The 22,454-nt window shown below is 46.5% G+C and overlaps 1 protein-coding gene across 7 annotated transcripts in view; it reads left to right on the top strand.

Annotated features, from left to right (window-relative positions):
• The window catches only part of BPIFC (BPI fold containing family C), a 62,801-nt gene that overhangs the window by 17,769 nt on the left and 22,578 nt on the right, over positions 1-22,454 (top strand). For 4 of the 7 annotated variants that reach the window (XM_008257061.4, XM_008257060.4, XM_051844914.2 and 1 more), the window contains 6 exon segments: positions 6,165-6,288; positions 11,459-11,579; positions 16,479-16,607; positions 17,766-17,921; positions 18,046-18,109; positions 20,162-20,222. In XM_008257061.4, the coding sequence (XP_008255283.3) occupies positions 6,165-6,288; positions 11,459-11,579; positions 16,479-16,607; positions 17,766-17,921; positions 18,046-18,109; positions 20,162-20,222 (655 nt within the window). 7 annotated transcript variants of the gene reach the window in all.

Raw genomic sequence — 22,454 nt, 5'->3', positions numbered from 1 at the left:
GCCTATCTGTGAGTCTTGGGAATTTGCTAAATTGTACTGATGTTTTCTTATTCAAGCAAGGGAGATTTAATTTAGGAGTGTTTTTCTGCCTGTATATTAGTAAGGAAACACAATGACTACCAAGGCTTTGAATCTTGGAAAGAAGCAATTCCTCAGAAGCAACAAAATAGGTAACTAGCTAGTAGGGTTTTAAAGTCATCTACATCCTTTCTTTTAACAAGCAACTAGCCCTGTCCTTACTTGTCAGCCAAATTACTTAACCTCTTAGGAGTCATCACCTTGCTTGACAAGGTTCCTTTCCTCTCTGCCCATAAATTATCATTCTAACCAAACAATTCAACCGAAAGTCATGTACAATCCACCCCTTGGTACCCTAGTAATTTCATTCCCTCATAAAATTTCAGAGGAAAATTATATTTTCCCATCTGCAGTTTTGGGTCCTTGGATCTCCATGAAAGTAACCACTCTGGAAACATCCTTTAACCAAAAAGGGAGAACATATTTGACTGCTAGAAAACATTTCAAATACCGTATGTGCCCAAAAGCACCCTGGTGCTTGAAATTTTCCAAATGCTTCTTGAATTTTTCCACACTGAAGATGGCATCAAGCAACTCCTATTTAAAACCCCCAAAGAAATAAGTCATTCAATGAAAAAAGTCAGCAGCTTTAGAATTAGGAGACAGAGAAAAGTGTTTGAGCCCTGGCTGACTGACTTACTGTGAGATCCTAGACAAGGTACTCCATGTCCATGTGCTTAAAATGGGGGTAGAATAATAATGCCCACTGCAAGGAATTGTGAGCATTTTAAGTGGCAAAAAAATACAAATTTATTATTTTCATTGTTGTCCATTAATGAGACCTATCACTGGTTCAGTTTACTATGCTGTTTCATTTTGGAAATGGATACACACACACAATGAGATGGTCAGTTAGAAAATATTTATTGAAGCCCTACTATGTGCTAGGCAGAGAGATAATTTCTGCTTATTTAATTTACATGCAATTTAGTGAGTAGAAATGTTTTGGTCTGACTTCTTTCCTGCTGCTTTCCACTGCTATGAAAATATGTTGCTCTTTAAGAAAAATCCCTGTGAGGTCTGCCTCAGCAACAGATGTCCTCTTAGAACTCTCCACATCCAGTGGTGCTAGCACGACTGCATACCCAGCATGGCCTCATCATTTGTTAAAATGTGGAAATACTTCTGTTTCAGCTATAACTAGCCATGAAGCTGAGCCTCAGCCATGATCCCCTCATTCCCATAGTCCCATCCATTTCTGGACCCCTTGACCACCCCCTAGGACAACAAAAGGATCAGAAAGGCCTTGTACAGCAGGTGCCACTAGACTCAGCCCCTGCAGGAGGGACCTGCCTCCATACTGAGTATAAGATGTTAATATCATCCTACATCCAAAATATAAAAATTTCCTGCCACCTTAATTCGACTCTTCATGTTTCCTGGAACCATCCCTCAGCTTACTCACTGCTTGGCCAGAGACTCTCCTCTCCTACCTGAGTTTCTTCCTCTCAACTTTCACTTCCACTCCCACTCCTCTATGCTTCCCTTGGCACTCTCTGCACCCTGACTGCCCTCAAGTCGCCCACCCCTAGCCCTGCCTCCAGCACTGCTGGCCACATCCTTTCTGTAGCGTTCTGTAGATCTCAAACAACTCTATAGAGATCAAACTGGCCATGCCAAAATTAAAGTATTGAAATGCCTCTGTATCTAATGGTAAAGAGCCACTACTCTGCGTTGACCCCTACTTTCAGAACCCCAACTATTCTGTCTGTCCTCCCCGTGACCCAGTGCCAAACTTCTTGGATCCTACTCCAGGACTTCAGCCAACATCTATTCAGAAGGGTGTACAATGTCTTGTGGATCACCTTTGCAAAGAACTGTAGTGTAAGGTAAAGGCTCTCTCTTCCCTTATTAATTTACCCACTATATCCTAGGCAGTTTGCTAGATCTAAGACCTCCAACCAGATCCTATCTGTGCCCTTATGCACTTACCTTCCGGTAGGTGTGGTGGACAATAAGCAAAATGAGAAACATTTTTATGCACATGAATCAACATGTATTCTGATAGCGGGTCCTTGAGGAAATGAGATTAGTTCAGGAAGTCAGAAATGGCTTTAGAAAGAAGACCATGTTTTAAATGGACCTTCATGGTGCATGGGGTTTCTGCAGGCCTGGATAGGGGAGCAGCATAAGCAATGACATTGGGCAGAAAACATGGTGTGTGTTCAAGGACCAGAATGTTCATTGTGGCTGGAGGTGGCTCCTGGGACGTCAGGTGAGAGATGTCAGCAGGCAGACCAAGCCGACATTCCAGAGCTGAAGATGGACTCAGGCACAAACAGGTCAAGATGTTAATTCCAAACCTCAAGGCCCTGCAGTGAAATCCATACATGAGCATGTACTAATCTGTGTACAGGCCCCTGTGCAAGGTGGGCAGTCTGTGCATAAAGCAAAATGCCAGCCCAGTTGCATATACTGGTATACTCATGTGAGGCTTTTTTATTATTATTATATTTATTTAAAAAGCAGAGAGAACTCCCATCCATTAGTTCATTCCCCTATATACCTATAACAGCAAGGCTGGGCCAGGCGAAATCCAGGAGCTGGGAATTCCATGTGAGTCTCCCACATGAGTGTTAGGGACCCAAGTTCTTGATCCATTACCACTGCTTCCCAAGGTATACATTAGCAAGAAGCTGTAATCGGGAACAGAACCAAGAGTTGAAACCAAGCACTGACATGGGATGCTGCTATCTCAAGCAACATCTTAACTACTGCACCAAATGCCCACTCCTGGGTTTTTCCCAACTTGTTTTCCCCTGGCCCTACTCTGCACCAACAGGCTGGCATCTCTCCAGAGGTGGACCTTTCCCCATTCTGCACAAAAGCCAAAGACAGGCTAGAAACAGCCTTGCCTGGAGTATTCCTTTCCTGATCAGACTGCTCTGTTCATTTCAAGCAATTCTAAAAAAGACCTCTTTGTCTGCATCATCCCAATCCTGTCCCAGGGTCTCACTTTTAAGCCTACACAACCTTCCTTAATCAGACCTTTACTCTGCTTTAGCCAAGTGCCCCCCCAACACACACACACCCCCTCTTAGAAAGACCTCTCTATCCTCACCGAGGCTGCTCATGAAGCCTATTCCTACTTCAAATCCTTACCTGACCGTCTGGTCTGACCCCTCTTTCTGGCCGAACAATGGGTGTCACAACCTACTCCTCCTTGACCACCTTCACAAGGCCCCCTTTCTTGATGGGTCACATGTTTGTGTGTTAATTCAGTGGTACCTGTCACCTGTGAATCTTTGGCTGGTGTGAATGCAACAGTGACAGATCATCCAAATTGTAAACTCCCACAACTAGAAACAAGGCTTGTTAATATATTACTCACTTGGCAGTCATTCTAAAAAATCCCTATCAGCATTGCTGCTGGTCCCTGTGCTTCATCCAACAAGAAAATGGGGTGATATTGATTGATGAGGTGGCATTTATGCAATAAGCATACATTAGTCATTTATATATGCCAAGCTCAGGAGATAGAACAGTGAGTGTGATGTGGCTGGCCCCTCTACTTGGAGAGTGTGTTTATTTAAAAGCCTCCGTGTCTTTTGTGAGCCAGGCATTGTTCTAGATTCTGGAGCTATAGAAGAAGACACAACCCCTGTGGTGAAGGAACTGGCAAGAAAAACGAAAATTACAACATAAATTCCATGTAAAGTGCTATATACTAAGGTCAAGAACTGCTCCATAAACAGGGGGACCCATTAGGCACGTGTGGCCTGATGCAAAGCCCCTTGATGAAGGTATTCATTCATTCATCCCATCAATCATGCAACATTCACGCCTACTATGCACCAGTCACCGTTCAAGGTGCTGAAGGAATGAAGTCCTTGCCCATGAAGCCTGAAAATTCCAGCAGGGGAAACAGGCAACAAATAAACTAGTAACCAGATGAGTACACAGTGCTGCTGCTGCAAGTGCTTGGGAAAAAGTAAATCGAGGCAATGGTCCTAGGGACAGTCCAGGTCACATGGAAGGGGACTTTTGTATGGTGTCGTTAGGAAAGGCTATGCTAAAAGGATGTTTTAGGAAGCACTAGAAAAAAGAGAAAGACCTAGACATGTGGCTATCGGAGGAAGACTGCACCTAGCAGAGGGAGCAAGTACACGGACACCAGGAGACAGGCCGCATGGAATGCTCAAGATTCAGTCAGCTGGTGAGGCTGCGGCCATGTGAGTTAAGGATGGAGTTCTGGGAGGACACGGAGGCATGGAGAGAGGAGGGCCGTATAGCTGGTGCCAAGGGCTTCGACTCCTGGGGGCTGGTGCTGCGGCTCACTTGGTTAAGCCTCCACCTGCAGCTCACTTGGTTAAGCCTCCGCCTGCGGCACCGGCATCCCATATGGGCGCTGGGTTCTAATCCCGGTTGCTCCTCTTCCAGGCCAGCTCTCTGCTGTGGCCCGGGAGGGCAGTGGAGGATGGCCCAAGTGTTTGGGCCCTGCACCCGCATGGGAAACCAGGAAGAAGCACCTGGCTCCTGGTCCTGCCTCCTGCCTCCTGCTTCCTGGCTCTGGATTGGTGTAGCTCCGGCCATAGCAGCCATTTGGGGTGAACCAACGAAAGCAAGACCTTTTTCTCTGTCTGTCTCTCTCTCTCGCACACTCCAACTCTATCTATCAAATAAAAAGAAAAAAGAGGGGCTTTGACTCTTATACAGAGTAAGATGGGAAAGAATTGGAGGGTTCTAACATTTCGAAAATAACTCTGTCGTTTAAAAACTGCCCCTCTTGCTGTGGTGTGGAGAATAGACAGAAAGAGGCACAGACTGCAGCAAGAAGACCAGGAGGGAAGCTATTGTAATCGTCCATGTGAAGTAACATTGGCTTGAAAACCAGAGATCAGCAGTAGAGGCGATGAGACCTGTTCTCAAGCTGACAACGTGGTGGGTTAAATGCTCAAATGGGCACCTATGCCTGGTGCAAAACTGTGGCAAAAGCATAAAGAGGAAACGTGATGAGCCCTCTGTGAGATGACATGGTGAGGGAGCTTGCCACAGAGGGGCACCAGAGCTGGCCCTGAAGAACACATTCATCAACAGAATTTGAGCATGTGAGTCCGAGGCAGGGACAGGCGTGAAAGGCAGGAGCCAGGGAAGAGAGCAGAGAGTGTGTACTGGCATGTGTATTTACAGTGGGAGGGTAGAACTGAAGCACTTTCATCCATATCAGGGTGCCTGGCTCCACTTCTGATGCCAAGCCCCAGGAGGCAGCAGGTGATGGCTTAGTAACTAGGTCACTGCCGCCCACGTGGGAGACCTGAATGGAGTTCCCAGTTCCCAGCTGCAGCTCTGGTGGCATCTGAGTAGTGAGATGGCAGATGGAAAGAATCTCTCTCTCCCCCTCTCTCTCCCTCTCTCTCTCTCTCTCTCTCTCACACACACACACACACACACACACACACACAAAAGCCCCCACACTTGAGAAAACTGGCAAATTGAGGAATGTGAATAGCTCAGTGTGGTCAGCTCACACTACCACCACATGGACAGGAGAAGAGCAACAGGAGTTGAGAAATCTAGAGTTGGTTATAAAAGATCTTGATTGGCTATGCCAAGAGCTTAAGTCCAGTCTTGTGAGCAGAGAGCAACCATCAAGCTGAAATCTAAGCAGATCAGTGATAGCCTAGCACCAATTAGGCCACCTTCCTAAACTACAGCCTTGTTTGTTCTTAAACTGTCAAGATTCCCCCACCCTCACCCTGCCCAGTGTCCTTCCCAGGGTATATCTCGGACATTGAGTTTACTACTAGGCTGTCATATTGTATCATATGTTATAACTGCCTGCATGCACATACTGACTCACTCCCTAGTCTGTGGAAAACAGGCCAGGGGCCATGTGTAGGTCACCTCTATGTCCCCAACACCTAGAACACATTCTTTTGTGTTCAATAATGGGTTAGTGAATAGGTGGATAAATAGGTAGATAAAAAGAGAGATGAATAGGCAGAGGGGTTGGGGGATGATGGCTGGCTGGATGAAGTTCTGGAAGTGGGCAATGAAAATTAGAAAGCCTAGAAAGCTAGATGGAACCAACCAGTAAGACAGTAAAGGATAATTTTTTAAAATCCATAAATGTTGGTTAATTGCAGATGTATGCAAAGACCATTCCTGTTATCTGGGGCTGTTTCTTCCTGTGGAATCTCTACAGCTCATCCTCTCAGACCATTTACCCTGGCATCAAGGCAAGGGTTACTCAACGGGCCCTGGACTATGGTGAGTTGGATGCTCTCCAAAGCAATGCTGTAGCCAACCTAGATGGGGTCAATGACCCATATCCCACAGCTCATGACTTGGGCTGTCTCATGACGGAGACCAGCTCTACTATGGAGGGATTTGCTCCTTTTTACAGAAGCTGCTAAGATGGCTGAGAAGAAGATGTCGCCTAGAAAATGCTCACCTCGACTGGGGAGATATCCCCAAAGATAGCCACAAGCATTACTCCCTCTCTTTTCCACAGACATGTGCAGTGAGCGTCTCAGAGCTCTGAGGAAGAACTAAGTAAGAACGTATGACAGGATAGAGGAACAGAGAGTTTTAAGTTCAGATCAACTATGATTATTTTTAACTTTGGATAATGGGTCCCAAAGCATGGTTGGATGAAGGCAGTGGGTTCTGGTGTTCTGCAGCGTAGGGTAGGAGACTAGCTCACAATAGTGTGTTTTATTCTGCATAAAGAACTGAAAGACAGGAGTTGGAGGGCTTCAAACGTAATAGATAAGGAAATGGAAAGGCTAATTCCCTGGTATGATTGATTTATGCCATGTATTCCCATTGAAATTCTACACTGTACCATGTAAGTATTACATGTTAACCCAAAAATTTGCTTAATTTTTTAAAAAGAGATTTGCAAGTAAAAGTAACGCCTTAGAGATTCCAAAAGAACTTGATTTTGTTTTGTTTTTGTGGGGTTTTGGGGTTTTTTTTAAAGATTTATTTACTTTATTTGAAAAGCTGAGTTACAGAGAAAGGGAGAAAAACAGAGAGAAATCTTCCATCTGCTGATTCACTCCCCAAATGACTGCAACAGCCAGAGCTGGGCCAAGCCAAAGCCCGGAGCCAGGAGCTTCTTCTGAGTCTCCCTCATGGGTGCAGGGGTCCAAGCACTTGGGCCATCTTCCACTGCTTCCCCAGGCCATTAGCAGAGAGCTGGATATGAAGTGAAGCAGCTAGCCAGAATCAAACTAGTGCCCATATGGGATGCCAGCATCTCAGGTGGTGGTTTAACCCACTACGCCACAGTGCCGGCCCCAGCACTCAATTTTAGAAAAGACTTAGAATCCCCTAAAATAAAGTGCAGAGTATAAGGAGGGGAATGTGCATTTTTTTCTTCAAAGCAGTATCAGGATAGTTATTAGACATGCAAAGGAATCTGAGACATGGAAAGATTAAGATCCATTCCTTTAGAGGATGCTCAATGAAGAAAAGAGGCTGGAAAGATGTGGGAATGTGAGTTTCCTTGCACTAAGTTGCACAGGGAGCAGGGAGAGGAAGAGGTCTGTAAAATCAGACTATGCCAGTGCATTTTCTTCCCGTACGTTTTTGCCCAAAATTGCCTGACTGGATGGGTCTCTCCCAATCAGGCCCTCCTAGTCCAGCCAATGTCTAACTAAATCTAATCCAACATGTATCACTTGTTATACCAGAAAAGAAATAAGAAGAAAGGGAGGGAATTTATGATGTTTGGACAACTCCTTGTGTTCCCCTCAGCACTTCCTTGGGCACGAGGAACATAATATTGATCCACATTGCACAATTGTTACATGAACCATGATATATGCAGAAATGCACACCAGGAACGTGGGTATGTGTGTGTTGGTTCTATACTGATATGCATTTCCATGAACAAAATTAAAGCAATGCAAACATTTTCTTCCACCCACTAGAGCAAAGCTGTTAGAAAAACAGATCAGGGGCGCCAGTGCTGTAGTTCAGCAGGTTCAGCTGTGACCTGCAAAACCAGCATCCCATATGGGCACTGGTTAGAGTCCTGGCTACTTCACTTCCCATCCAACTCCCGGCTAATGTGCCTGGAAAAGCAGCCAAAGATGGCCCAAGTCCTTGGGCCCCTGAACCCACATGGGGAACCCAGAAGAAAATCCTGGCTCCTGGCTTCAGCATCACCTAGTTATTGCAGCCATTTGGGAAGTGAACTAGCAGATGGAAGATTCTCTCTCTCTCTCTCTCTCTCTCTCTCTCTCTCTCTCTCTCTCTCTCTTTCTCTTTCTCCCCTGTAATTAAGCCTTTTTTAAGATTTATTTATTTGAAACTCAGAGTTACGGAGAGGGAGAGGCAGAGGCAGAGAGAAGTCTTCCATCTGCTAATTCGCTCCCCAAATGACCACAACAGCCAGGGCTGTACCAGGCCAAAGTCAAGAGTCAGGAGCTTCATCTGGGTCTTCCATATGAGTGCAGGGGCCCAAGGATTTGGACCATCTTCTGCTGCTTTCCTAGGCACATTTGCAGAGAACTGGATTGGAAGTGGAGCAGCCAGGACTTAAACCAGTGCCCATATGGGATGCTGATGCTGCAGGCCATGGCTTAACCCACTATACCACAGTTCTGGCCACCAGTCTTTCAAATAAATAAATAAGTCTTTAAGAAAAAGAACAAATCTGAAGTCCATCCACTTGAGTGTGAATGTCAGTTCTGTCCCCTTCCTCGACACATGACCTTGGGCAAGTAGGTATTCTCATCTGGGAAATGAGTGATAATAATGGTGCCTGCCTATCTCTCGCTAGTGCGATGCAAGGATCCAATGAGATCGTCGGTGGAAATACAGCCAAGGGTGGTGGAGAAGGGCAGGCTTTGAAGTCAGAATCATTTCTTGAGGCAACTCCCACAGCCCTGCTCGTTGATGGTGACCAGTGGGCCTTATGCTCCTCCAATTTGAACAACTCTATGGAGAGGTTGTTGTCCTTTTACGGGGGGGGGGGGGGTGTCTGAAACTCCCCCAGCACACACCAGTAAGGGGCTGCAGGAAAACATGAGCTCTTGAACCCATGTGCTGTCCTCTGCTTCCTATTCCTCCAAGCCATGGACAGCGACACTAGCTGTGTGTTCTCATGAAAGTTGCTGAACCTCTCTGAGCCTCCACTGCCTGCAGTGCAAATAGGGATCATAGCAGCTATGTGACTGGGTTGTCGTGAGCATCCAGGGAGGGAGCGTGGACAGTTCTGACACACGCAGGTGCTAACACAATCAGCTAGGGCTATTTTTGTCTCTTTAATTATTTATGTCCCTGCATTTTTTCCAGAAAAGGATTTGCTACACCTATTATTAGTGGTACCTGAAATTTAGATATTAAATTGGAGGTGATTATGATAGTGCTACGGATGGGATGGTTATGGGAAATAAATGTACTGACTGATGCAAAGCACTTGGGGTTGGGTCTGGCAATAGCAAGCACCTGGCAAACACTGGCTGCTGTCACTTTCCCGCTTGTGAACAGACCCCTCCATTGTTGCTGTAATGCTTTGTCACAGATGAGGCAAATGGGCGGCAGAGAGATTACGTAACTTGCAGGGCCACACGAGCTGGCAGACGACCATGCTGGGACTCAGCCCTAAGCTCTCTAGTGGTGCCTTTGGTTCTGTTTTTACATCCTTTATAGCCTATCTTTTGTTTTAAGATTGATTTGTTTATTTGAGAGGTAAATTTACAGACAGAGAGAGGGAGGAACAGAGAAGGGTCTTCCATTAGCTGGTTCACTCCCCAGATGGCCACAATGGCTAGAGCTGGGCCAATCCGAAGCCAGGAGCCAGGAGCTTTTTTTGGGTCTCCCATGTGGGTGCAGAGGTCCAAGTAGTTGGGCCTTCTTCTACTGCTTTCCCAGGCCTTCAACAGAGAGCTGGACCAGAAGAGAAGCAGCCAAGTCTCAAACCGGCACCCATATGGGATGCCAGTGCGATAGGTGGAAGCTTAGCCTTCTATGCCACAGCACCGGCCCCTATAGCCTATCTTTTCAGTCCAACCTACAATATTATTTGTGGCATTTTAGAAGATAAAAACTGCTCTTCTGGGGGTCGGCGCTGTAGAGTAGCAGGTAAAGCCGCCACCTGCAGTGCCGGCATCCGATATGGATGCCGGTTCAAGTCCTGGCTGCCCCACTTTTTTTTTTTTTTTTTTAAGATTTATTTATTTATTTGAAAGTCAGAGTTACACAGAGAGAGGAGAGGCAGAAAGAGAGAGAGAGGTCTTCCACCCGCTGGTTCACTCCCCAAATGGCTGCAACAGCCGGAACTGCGCCGATCCGAAGCCAGAAGCCAGGAGCTTCTTCCCGGTCTCCCACGTGGGTGCAGGGGCCCAAGGAATTGGGGCATCTTCCACTGCTTTCCCAGGCCATAGCAGAGAGCTGGATTGGACATGGAGCAGTCGGATCTCGAACCGGTGCCCATATGGGATGCTGGTGCTTCAGGCCAGGGAGTTAACCCGCTGGACCACAGCACCAGCCCCCTGCCCCACTTCCGACCCAGCTCCCTGCTAATGAGCCTGGGAAAGCAGCAGAAGATGGTCCAAGTCCTTGGGCCCCTGTACCTATGTGGGAGACCCAGAAGAAGTTCCTGGCTCCTGGCTTCAGATCATCCCATCTCTAGCCATTGGGCCATTTGGGGAGTAAACCAATGGATGGAAGATATTCATTTTCTCTCTCTCTCTCTCTCTCTCTCTCTGCCTCTGCCTCTCTGTAATTCTGCCTTTCAAATAAATACATCTAAAAAAAAAACTGTGCTTAATTTCCTAAAGGATAGAATACCTGGGAATGAACTTAAACTACAAAGAAAGGCATAAAGGCAGAATTTCCCCTTTGAGAAGGTTGAAGTTAAGAGATGAGTCCTCACTCATCATGCAAATGACTTTTCCCAGGGTCTTCAATGAGCTGTGAACCTTGGTCCAGAAACGCTTAGTCTAAAGGGCCTGGAAGGGAAGGGAAATGTGGACTAACTCTGTAACTACTCATAACCCTCAGATTCTGCAGTACAGTTGTTCAACCTGACTGCCGGCTCCCCCACTTCTCTGTATGATCTGGGCAAGAGTGAACCTCTCAGGGGCCCATTTCCTCACCTGTGACATAGGCACAATGGGAACGGTAGTATTTGTAGTTCGAGGAATATTTTTTGCACTTTTGCTGTCACACTGTCCTGTGATAATAAAACTCTGCAGCCCTGCTGGCCACAAAATGAAAATGCCTCATGATCTTAGCTCTATGGTTTTGGGCAAGTTCCTAAGCCTCTCTGAGTACCAACATTGCATCTGCAAGGTAGGGATAATAATGCCTAATTGGTCAGATTGCTGTTTTCATTTCTAAAAGCATTGAGTTAATAAATTGCAGTGGTGTGGCTAATGATATAACATCGCTATGTGCTGATACTGTCTTGTTTCTCTCACAGGTGTCCAAGCTGGGATGGAGATGATTGGGCAAATGTTAAAAGAAAGGAACATCCCAGACTTACAAGGTTCTGAGTCTCTTGACTTTCTAAAGGTTGATTATGTGGACTATAATTTTTCAAAGTAAGTAAGAGAAGAACATTTTTCTCACATAGAAGAAACAGTGGAGGAAGCCCCATGGCTTCATTGGAATCAAGCCTCCATATCTTTTTTCTGTGACACTGTTCTCAGCTCTGGATTTTATTTTCAAGTTTGCATCATTGCCCAGAATGGCCACTGCAGCTCCAGCCATCAAATCCATGTTTCAGGCAGCTGAGGGAGGAAGAGGCAAGAGTAAAGGGGCTTGTTCAGCTGAGTCAGTCTACTTTACTGATTTTATTTTTCTGAAGTTCTACCCTATTAAGACTTTTTCAAATAATAATGAACAGAGCTTAGTTACATGGCCACATTTATTAACAAGGGAAACTGGGAAATTAGTTTCTCATCAGACAACTTTGTCCTCCCCCAGTAAGTTCAGAAATGTTTAAGAAAGAAGGGGAACTGGATGATGAGACAGCAGGGGGCAGCCTCTGCTGGAGTCCCTAAGAAGAACCCCAAAGGCGGTGTAAGAACAGGTCTTGTCCATTTCGAGCCCACCTTGAAGGTTAGGGGAGAGCCGAGCTTTAAGGAGTTCTTTGCGACTGATTCACGATTTGCCCCAGTGATGATTTCAGACTGGTGATAATTTCACCCCTTTGTAATAAAATGTCTCTGCTGTCAATGGTAGCATTCCACAAAACCAAAAAATGTTTTGGTTTTATTATTATTATAATTTTGTTGGTTTTTTGGTCAGGGGAGAAAGATGTGAGCTGGGGAAGGCTCCTGGAGAACGCCCTGGTCTGTGTAAAATCACCTGTCCAACAAGCATGTGTTGAGCACATACTACATACGGGGCTTTGTTCTAGGCGTAGGGGACACCTATATGTCCCCTGCCCTTAATGTCAGTTATAAAACTAGTTAGTTAATTACAGTGCTAATGCCCAGCAGAAACATACAAGGAGGCTTGTATAATAAGAAGTGCAGGTGAAGATGAGGAAAACAGGTACTCTGAGCACTGCTGGTTTTAGACTGTGCTTTCCAAACAGTAGCCACCGGCCCCATGTGGCCAATGAGCTCTTGAAATGTGACCAAGCAACTGAGGAATGCATTTTTTATTTATTAAACCTTAATTTAAAAAACTTATGCTTCCCTTTATATAAATTTTAGAAAGAGTGGAGGGAGAGGGAAGATTTTCCAGGAAACATTTGCTGTAAGAATTAAAGAATAAAGCCATTCTATCAAGTTCAACTTTACAAAATGATGGAATAGGGTATTGATTCATCAAACAAAACTTGAAATAAAACATTTTAGGATTGTGTGGGCAAAAAAAATTGTTAAAAAACTTTTATGTGTGTTTGGAGCCATTTGAATACCTACATTTACTTTTTCAACTGAAAATTTTATCAAATCTAAACATAGGTCAAGTATTTCAGATGAAATCTTGTGCCTGAATCAAAGTATATCTTGAGTACATGATTCAGACCAGATGTTGAAGACTTTTTTTTTTTTTTTTTTTTGACAGGCAGAGTGGGCAGTGAGAGAGAGAGAGACAGAGAGAAAGGTCTTCCTTTACCGTTGGTTCACCCTCCAATGGCCGCTGTGGCCAGCACGCTGCGGCTGGCGCACTGCGCTGATCCGATGGCAGGAGCCAGGTACTTCTCCTGGTCTCCCGTGCAGGTGCAAGGCCCAAGCACTTGGGACATCCTCCACTGTACTCAGGCCACAGCAGAAAGCTGGGCTGGAAGAGGGGACCAGGACAGAATGCGGCGCCCCGACCGGCACTAGAACCCAGTGTGCCAGCGCCACAGGCAGAGGATTAGCCTATTGAGCCACGGCGCTGGCCAAAGACTTACTCTTTAAAAGAAGAAAATAAAATATCTGATAAATTATTTTTATATTGATCACATGTTGATGTGATGATATTTGGGTTGTATTTGGTTAAGTAAAAATATTAATCAAATTAACTTCAACTGTTTTTCTTTTTTAAATGTGACAAAATTTAAATTGTTTGTGTGGTTCACATTAGATACTGGAAGGTACTATTTCAGAAGGTGGTTTACTAGTATCTTTATATAGGTAAGAGGATACGTCAAGCAGTTCTTAGTGGGCAGGCATTAGGCATAGGGGTTAGGACACCACTTGGGACACCTGCATCCCCTGTTGGAGGACCAGAATTTGAGTCTTTTTGTTTATACAAGATTTATTTTATTATTTATTTTGAAAGGCAGAGTTACGGGGCAGGATGGGGGAGACAGAGAGAAAGAAATCTTCCAACTTCTGGGGCTGGGCCTGGCCGATGCCAAACCTGCACCCTATGGGATGCCGGCATCACAAGTGGAGGCTTAACCTGCTGCACCACAATACTGGGCCCCCCTCGATTGAGTCTTGGATCTGCTCCCCATTCTGGCTTCCTGCTAATGCACACCCTGGGAGGCAGCCGGTGATGGCTCAAGTAACTAGGTCCCTGCCACCCAAATGAGAGACCTGGATGGAGCTCCCCATTCCCGTGACTTCAGCCTGGCCCGGCCCTGGCTATTTCAGGCTTTTGGGGAGCAAACCAGTAAATGGGAGATCCCTCTCTCCTTTCTCTCTCTCCCCCCTACTTCTCTCTCTCTCTCTCTGCTTCTCAAATACAATTAAATATTTGTAAAAATTTATGGAAAATGTATATCATGAAAAGACTATGAATGACTTTTAAGATTTTTTGTACCAAAGTAAAATTATCTTTTACTTGCATTTTCCATAAACTTTTGAATTGTATACACACACACACACACACACACACCCTTTGTCTCAACAGTTCCCCTTCTCAACATCCTCTCTGGAGAAGCACCTGTCCACATGCAGTGTTACAAGGATGCTCGTGATGGCATTGTTTATAATACAGAGTACAAAAACAACTTCGTTGTCCATCAACAAAGGAGTGCATTTTTTTTTAAAGACAGAGCCACAGTTTGGAACACTCTGCAGTGATTATAAAGAGTGTGTTAGGCTGGCGCCATGGCTCACTTGGCTAATCCTCCACCTGCGGTGCCGGCACCCCAGGTTCTAGTCCCGGTTGGGGCACCGAATTCTGTCCCGGTTGCTCCTCTTCCAGTCCAGCTCTCTGCTGTGGCCCGGGAAGGCAGTGGAGGATGGCCCAAGTGCTTGGGCCCTGCACCCACATGGGAGACCAGGAGGAGGCACCGTGGCGGCCATTTAGGGGGTGAACCAACGGAAAAGGAAGACCTTTCTCTCTGTCTCTCTCTCTCCCTCACTGTCTAACTCTGCCTGTAAAAAAAAAAAAAAAAAAAAAAAAAAAAAAAAGTGGGTTAGAACCATGTGTATCCAAAAGAAAATATTTCCAAGATAGGGTAAGTCAATCTCTGCCATCCTCCCACAGTGGGACTCAGGGCGTGTGGTGGTGAATAGGTAGGAAAAGAGGCATAGAACAGAAAATAGCAAATGGTCGTTCCTATGAGCAATCCCACTTGTGTTTTAAAACTTGCCTAGTCTTAGTTCATAACAACTCCTTTCTTCTATGTAACAGTTATACATAGATGAACTCATTTTGCATTCTCAACCAACCTGTAAGTTACATTTCTTTTGTGCGGTTGACTGAAAGAGGTTAAGTGCTTTGTAAAAGAGTTGAGTGCTCTTTGCACCGTGCAAGAAAGGGCTTAGTCCTGTTGTTACAAGCACAATCGGGGGGCCAGCATTGTGGCACAGCAGGTAAAGCTGCTGCCTGCGACTCCAGCATCTCGTCTGGGCCCCAGTGTGTGTCCCAGCTGCTCCACTTCTGATCCAGCTCCCTGCTTATGCACCTGGAAAAGTGCTTGGGCCCCTGCATGCACAAGGGAGACCCAGAACAAGCTCCTGGCTTCAGCTGCCATTGCAGCTATTTGGGAAGTGAACCAATAGATGGAAAATCAATCTCTCTCTGTGTCTCTCCTCCTCCTTCTCTCTCTCTCTCTCTCTCTCTCTCTCTCTCTCTCTCTCAATCCCTCTCTCCCTCCCTCCCTCCCTCCCTCCATAATTCTGCCTTTCAAATAAATAAATAAATCTTTTAAAAAAAGGAAGAAGTGAAAAAGGAGCACAATCTGCAATCAGATTGAGGAGGGTCCCAAGTCTGGTGCTACCACTTAGAGATGACTCCAGTCACTTTTCTTATCTTCTCATCTCTCAATCGAAGACTGCAAGGTCAGCCACTGCCTTACAGGTTATTGTGAGGTTAAAAAGAGATAATTCATGCAAAGTGCTTACCAGAGTGCCTTTACAAGTGGTAGTCACTCAATAGATGTTCATACTAATTTATCAATAAGTATTCATAATAATTTGTCATAAGGCACACACCCATGTAGATTACATGAAACCCCATGTCTCACAGGTACTTCAGGTTACCGTTTGACAGCCTAGAGAATTCTAGGAGAAGTCAGCTATTAGAAATAAGCTTCTCAGGCAGGAAAGATACTGTCTATGTAGAGGACATTTGAAAACAAGAGGAAGGCGTGGTTTGAGTTGTCCCAGTGACTGGTGGGAAAGGACACTACTCGCATATACACCCAATATCCTGCAATGTGCATGAAAGTCCCCTACAAAAATAACTTATCCAAAATTCTAATATCATCTCTCTTGAGAAACACTGGAACTGCTAAAGGGAAAACTAATAATGCCAATATGGGGTCTGTTTTTGTCTTTAAAGAAACCAAAGAATTGTTTACAAATTTTTTTCCATTCTTGCTGGATCCCCCCTCAGATAGCTATGAGCAGCTTCATTCCTGCTACGAGTTTAAGGGGGCTTAGGAGATGGGGCCTACAGACTGCAGTGAAGTAGAGAGGTTCCTTCTGTTGTAGGATTCACAATTCACAACTTCCAGCGGAGTTCTACACCTGTGTTTCCCATTTTGCTTGACTTAGAGATATGCCAGAAGAGTTGTTCTAACTGCTCTCTTTCTTGTTTTACAGCATAAAAATCAATGCCTTTTCATTTCCAAATACTTCCTTAGCCTTCGTGCCTGGGGTGGGAATCAAAGCACTGACCAACCACGGCACTGCCAATGTCAGCACCAACTGGGCGGTCAAGTCTCCACTCTTGTGAGTATTCCCCTGAAGTGTCTGGGGCTGTTCTAGGGAAGAAATAGAGCAGAAGTGGAGACTGCCTCAGTGCAACAATACTGTCAACATTAGGCTTCTCCCAGTTTTCGTATTTATCTCAAGAGTATTTTTTTCCCAAATGAGATTAATCAGAGAATCCCTGCTTGGGTGGAGATGGGGTGAAAAGAACCCATCTCTTAAGGACAGAACAGCTGATCAACTGCCCTTTAAGATCTAAGAGCCACAAATCCTCAGCTGTTGGGGGGGTAGACATGTGCTCAATATCCTAACTACACCACAAATCACTGCATGATTTCGAGCCAGTCATTCAGCACACTTGCCCGTCTGCAGGGGCAGCTGATGGGAAACGGAGCCCTCCAACCTCCCACAGCGGTTGAGCCTATTTCTTCCCCAACCAAAAGACCTTTGCACCTTAGTATAGGAGAAAGGAGGAAAACTGAAGGCGCACTGATAGATGACCTACTACGTGCAAGTCACTGTCCTGAGTGTAATGTTTAGGTCTGTCTTGGTTGGTGCCCCAAAATAAGACACTCATTCATCCTCTGAGTCACTCAACAACCACTTATTGGGTGCCTGCTGTGGGTTATTTATCCACATCTCAAGCACTCCAGCCTTGATGCTTGCAAAGGAACGCGTGACCCCCCATAGGCAATATGTATTCACGTATTCACTCGTTTCTTTGATGACTGACTCTTCATAGATCAAATGCGTTTTCTGTATCGGGTCACAAGCTAAGTCCTGGGGACATGTCCACTCCCTTGAGGGTTCACAGACTACAGCCTCCCCATCTGTGCCCCTCCTGAACAAGCTGTTGCCAACTTTGCCCCTGATGTCCTCTCTCCAAAAAATATCACTTGTGAATGGTGCTCAAGCACTACCAGGGCCAGAGCACTCGGGTAAACAGCTACAATACCCCAAAAGCTGTCACCATTCGCATATCTGCTACTTCATTTGTTCAGTGCATATTCACTTAGCACCTACTTTGCTCCTACCTGTTGTAGGTGCCAGGAATCCAGAGGTAAACATGACCAAGTCTCTGCCCTCCAGGAGCTTAGAGTCTCTGGGTAATCGGAGAAGCAGGATCCACCTCCATGCCTGGCCCAGACTAGGGTAACCTTGCACTTTTTCTCTGAACAGCAAAGACGCAGGAGGAGCAAATCTGTTCCTCTCCGGGGTCTACTTTACTGGTAACATTATCCTAAACCGAAATGACTTTGGTCAGCCTCTCCTGAAACTTGAAGACTGCTATGCCCAAGTGAGCCATGCCCACGTCTCATTTTTTGGACAGTTCAGGTGAGTGAGAGCTCTATAATAAGAAATGGCTAGCCCGGAGCCAGATGCTCAGGCGGTACCTACCAGAGGTGTATGGCCATCATGTGATGGTCCCTGAATATATTTTTCTGTCTTGTTTTCCTAGTGTCCTGTATAACTCCTTTGCTGAGCCCATGGAGAAACCTATTTTAAAGAATTTAAATGAAATGGTAAGTCTTTAAAGTTTAGACAACCACAGTAAAATGGTATCAGTACCAGTTCTACCAGGTTTAATTAATTCTTAGTCAGTAAATCTTTTCTGAGCACCCGCTCTGTGTTAGATACCTTCCAGAGCACTTTGACACATATTGTCCTTTGCAACTTAATAAGTTTCTCAAAACCCTACCATGTGCCTAACACTGTGCCTAACACTGTGGCAAGTACTAGGGATTTAGAGATAAACAAAGCAGCATCCCCTCCCTCAGGCTTTTTGCTACAGAGTGGACAAATAATCAACAAGAATTTACTTGTTATATACCTACTGTATTCCAGCACTGGACTGGAGTCTTGAGAATATCAATGAGGAAGAAACTTCTCTATTTAGAAAGTGAGGTTTCAAACAGAAATGGGAAGAGGATGAATTCTGTCACATGGTCATTGGATTGAACAGAAACATTTTTCAGGGAAATGGGGACCTGCGAGTGTCCTGGGAGATACTTTTGAAGGACGCACGGCTTGAGCTGGGCCTTGGTGTTTAGTAGGACTTGGGTAGGTAAGGAAGAAGAGAGACGAGAAGATATGAGTATTTACAGGCAACAGAATAAGTTAAGAAAGTAGAATAATGTTAAGAAGCCTTCCAAAGCTGTAGGCGTCCTGATTCCAGGACTCAGTGAGGAAGGGAAAGATGAAGTTGGCTAGGCACTCTCTTTCCATCCCCTCATGTCTTCCCTGTGCCTTTATTTACCCCGTGTTTTGGGAAGGACCAGTACAGGGATGAAGAGGGCTGGCAATGAAGGGAGACTTCCGGAGAAGAGGGCAAGGATGGTGCTTGCTCAGCTCAGTGCTTAGCAGACAAAAGGTGCTTGAGGAAAGTCGGCGAGGAAGTCAACACTCAGTAACATCACGTAGCTTGTCCCGGAGGTGGCAGAGCTGGCCAGGGGACTTGAAGCTTCCTAGTCTTTCTCTGTCCTTCCCTGAGAGGGACTGAGCGCCAGTGAGTGTACACATGATTCTGTCACCGGGAAGGACCCTGCATCTGACCTCTTCTCTGTGTGAAACAGGGCACGGTGCTTTGGCCTCTGGCAGGATGCCAAGGAAGGATGAATTGTGCACAGTGGGCAGCAGCTAAGCAGGCCTCTAGTTTATGCGTGGCTTAGAGATAATGGATGCTTTGCTTCCGTAGTTCTGTCTGTGCCACTGGAAAATGGAAAAGACGGCTCAGACCACAGCTGCGTCAGATCAGATGTCAAATCCCAGCTGTGTGATTTGTGGGAACTCACCTTCTCTTAGCTTTGATTTTCCCCTGTGTTCATAGGGGCGAGTAGTGCCTGCCCCTTAATGCTGTAGAGAGGGATTGAAAGAACCACAGCCAACATTTCCTGGGTGCTCATTATGAGCTGGCGGTTCTCCATGGATTGCCTTGATGTCTACTTACTGCATTGCAGATGAGGAAATTGAGGCCAGAGTCCAGGGAACTGGCCAAGGTTCACCTCCAGGTGCCTAGACTTTCAAGCCTTTGCTATCACCACTGTGCCAAGCACATCAGTGAGCAAGCAGCAGGCACATCCTACAGATAAGCTTTAGCCCCATTCAAGACTAAGATTTCTGAATAGATCTCTCGTAGGAGGGGCTCTCAAACTAGCCCAGGGTGGTAAGTAAAATCTCGAAAACCACTCCCGAAAACCACTCCCAGCAGGACATGGAGCTGCTGATAGAGAATGGGAGGCGGGCAGCACCCCCAGCCATTAGGAAAGATGCAGCTGCTCCCGCAACAGGTTCGTCAGGTGCAACAGCAACTGCATGGTCGGTGGCACATGCCCCATCATGCCACCGAGAGAAAGGCCAAGGGCTCACTCTTTTATGGGGCTCAGCAGGTGTGGCCGCAGTTGCTATGAAGATGAGCCAGCATTCAATGACTTAATGCCCAGACCGTCGGAACTTGAGGCTCATGGGCATCCGCGGATTTTAGGGAAAGTCTTGATGACCAAAGGGATAATACACCAGTAGTGGCTTTTGTTTCAATAAATAATCTGCTTTTTTTTTTAAATTCCTTTCATGGCCAGCTCTGCCCCATTATCACAGGCGAGGTTGAAGCACTGAACGTCAATCTCAGCACACTGGAGGGTGAGTCCCAGAACTGTCTCTTCTGTCTGGTTCTCATCCCACCTCCAGGTGGGCCTCGCTCCAGCTTTCTCTCTGCTGTCCACTCCGCACACTGGAGCCCCTGCAAGATGTATGGAAGGACATGCCCCGTGTGTTGAGCATATGCACTTTGCCGACCAACTACGCCACTGCAGGAGGAGACGGGGTGCTCTTCAGGGTGCTCAACCCTCACGGGCTCTGACGCCAGCTTCGGCGTTAAAGCCGTCTTCTTCAGAATGATTCACACTAATGACCAGACTGCTGCCTTCTTCTCACCCCTTCAGTGCTGTGTCCCAGCTCCCCTCACCTCTGCCCACCTCCTCCTGCCCGTTCTCTGCTCCAGCAGGCACGCTGCTCCTGCTGCCTCCCTGCCCGGAAGAGCTTCCTCTGCCTCCATCCATTTAGTCCTGCAACAGAGAGTTACTGAGTGCCTGTTTCTCTGCGAATCCCTCAAGAACAATCCTTTGCGCTCCACCTGTCGGCCTTCACTTGTCCTGTTCACTCCTCTTGGTCTTCAAGGCTCAGCTCTGGCACAGTCTCTTCCGAGATCTCCTACCTGACGGCCCCCACTCCACGAAGTCGCCCCTTCTCTGTACTCCCATGCTCCCTCACACACGTCTCTCTCTCTTCGCACTCCATTCATCCTTTTGCCCAAATAGATTGGGCACTGTTCTTGGTGCTGGGGGTACAGCAGAATGCCCAGGAAGCCAAAATCCTTGCCCTCCTGGGAATAGTGGGGCATGGGTGGAGACAACAGAAAGCAAGACTCTGTGTGATGGCAGTGATAAGCAGAAACAAGAAAGCTAAAGGAGAGCTGAGCTGGGGAAGGGTTTGTGTGCTACACGGTGTGGCCAGGAAAGGCACCACTGACAAGAAGAACCTGAAGGGAGCAGGAATGAGGCGCTGCTAAGTCTGGATGAGGAACACACCAGGCAGAGGAAACGCACGCACACAGGCCGTGCCGCAGGAGCAGGTCCAGCACGTTGGGGAATTGCAAGGAGGCCGTCCCAGGAGGAGTCTGGGACAAAGTGGCAGGAGGCGAGGTCCGAAGTGGGTGCGTGGATGATTAGATTTTCAGGACTGCAGGTCACTAGGAGGTCCCCCTCTCACTCTGAGATGGGAAGTCTTGGGGAGTTCTGGCAAGGCCTGCATGCTCTGACCTGCACTGTGAGCAGATCCCTCTGGCTTCTGTCCTGACAGACAGGAAGGAGAGCGGGGCAGGGCAGCAGGGAGACCACTCATGAGACCGGTGCAGTGGCCCATCTGAGCAGGGGTGGTGCTGCTTCAGGAGCAGGGGTAAAGGCAGCAAGTCAGGTTCAGGCTCTGGCTGATCCCGAGGGTACAGAGGCGCTATTTGCCAATAGACCAACGTGCGTCACAAGAGGAATCAGGAAGACACTTGGCTCTACCCTAAGCAACCAGAGGGTTGGAAGAAAGAACTTGGCCTCTACAGACAGGGAAGACTGTAGGAGCAAGTTTGTCTTAGGATCATCCAGATCTCAGTTTTAGATCTGCTCTCACGATAGTATTTATAATTTCCTATTTATTCATCTGTCTCCCTCTACCCCAGACTAAGAGTTCTGTGGGAGCAGAAAGTTTGACTCTTTCCCCCAGCATCAGGCACAGGGCCTAGCTCATCCTGGTTAATAAATATTAGACTGATGAAGGGATGGGTGAACATGATCAGGCTGCAGAAGCTGGGAAAGAGAAAGAAGACACGGTGAGGAGAACTGGTGGAGGATTCTCATGACCTAACTTGCCTCAGGCAAGTTTCTGTACCTCTGAGCCTCACTCCCCCAACCTATAAAAGAATTACTGTCTGGACATTTTTAAAACTATAGCAATAGAGAGTAATGCCTTGCCTTGTTCCCATACCTTAGCAAGCCACTTCATCCCTTCTTGCTTCTCATCTCTATAGAACTAACTAACATAACATGCAAGAAGAGAAGAGGTGACACACAGGCAGGCACCTTCTCTAGAACAGGGAGGAAGTCTTCAACCACAGAACACAGGGCCGTGGTCAGGAGGGCGGCTCTCTCAAGCCAAGTTCAGAAGGCTGAGGACCGCAACACTGCAACCTGTCTGAAATCCATCCTCCCAGATGCTCCACCCACCACTGTCCCCTGGGCCTCCTGCCTTCTGCTTGGTTCTGAAAATTATAATGTAAAAATAAATTGATGGCATGGTGCACAATAATTTCCTTGGCCTTTGCAA

The sequence above is a fragment of the Oryctolagus cuniculus genome, chromosome 11, assembly GCF_964237555.1.
Source record: "Oryctolagus cuniculus chromosome 11, mOryCun1.1, whole genome shotgun sequence".
Taxonomy (NCBI): Eukaryota; Metazoa; Chordata; class Mammalia; order Lagomorpha; family Leporidae; genus Oryctolagus; species Oryctolagus cuniculus.
This window is presented reverse-complemented; position numbering and strand designations above follow the sequence as displayed.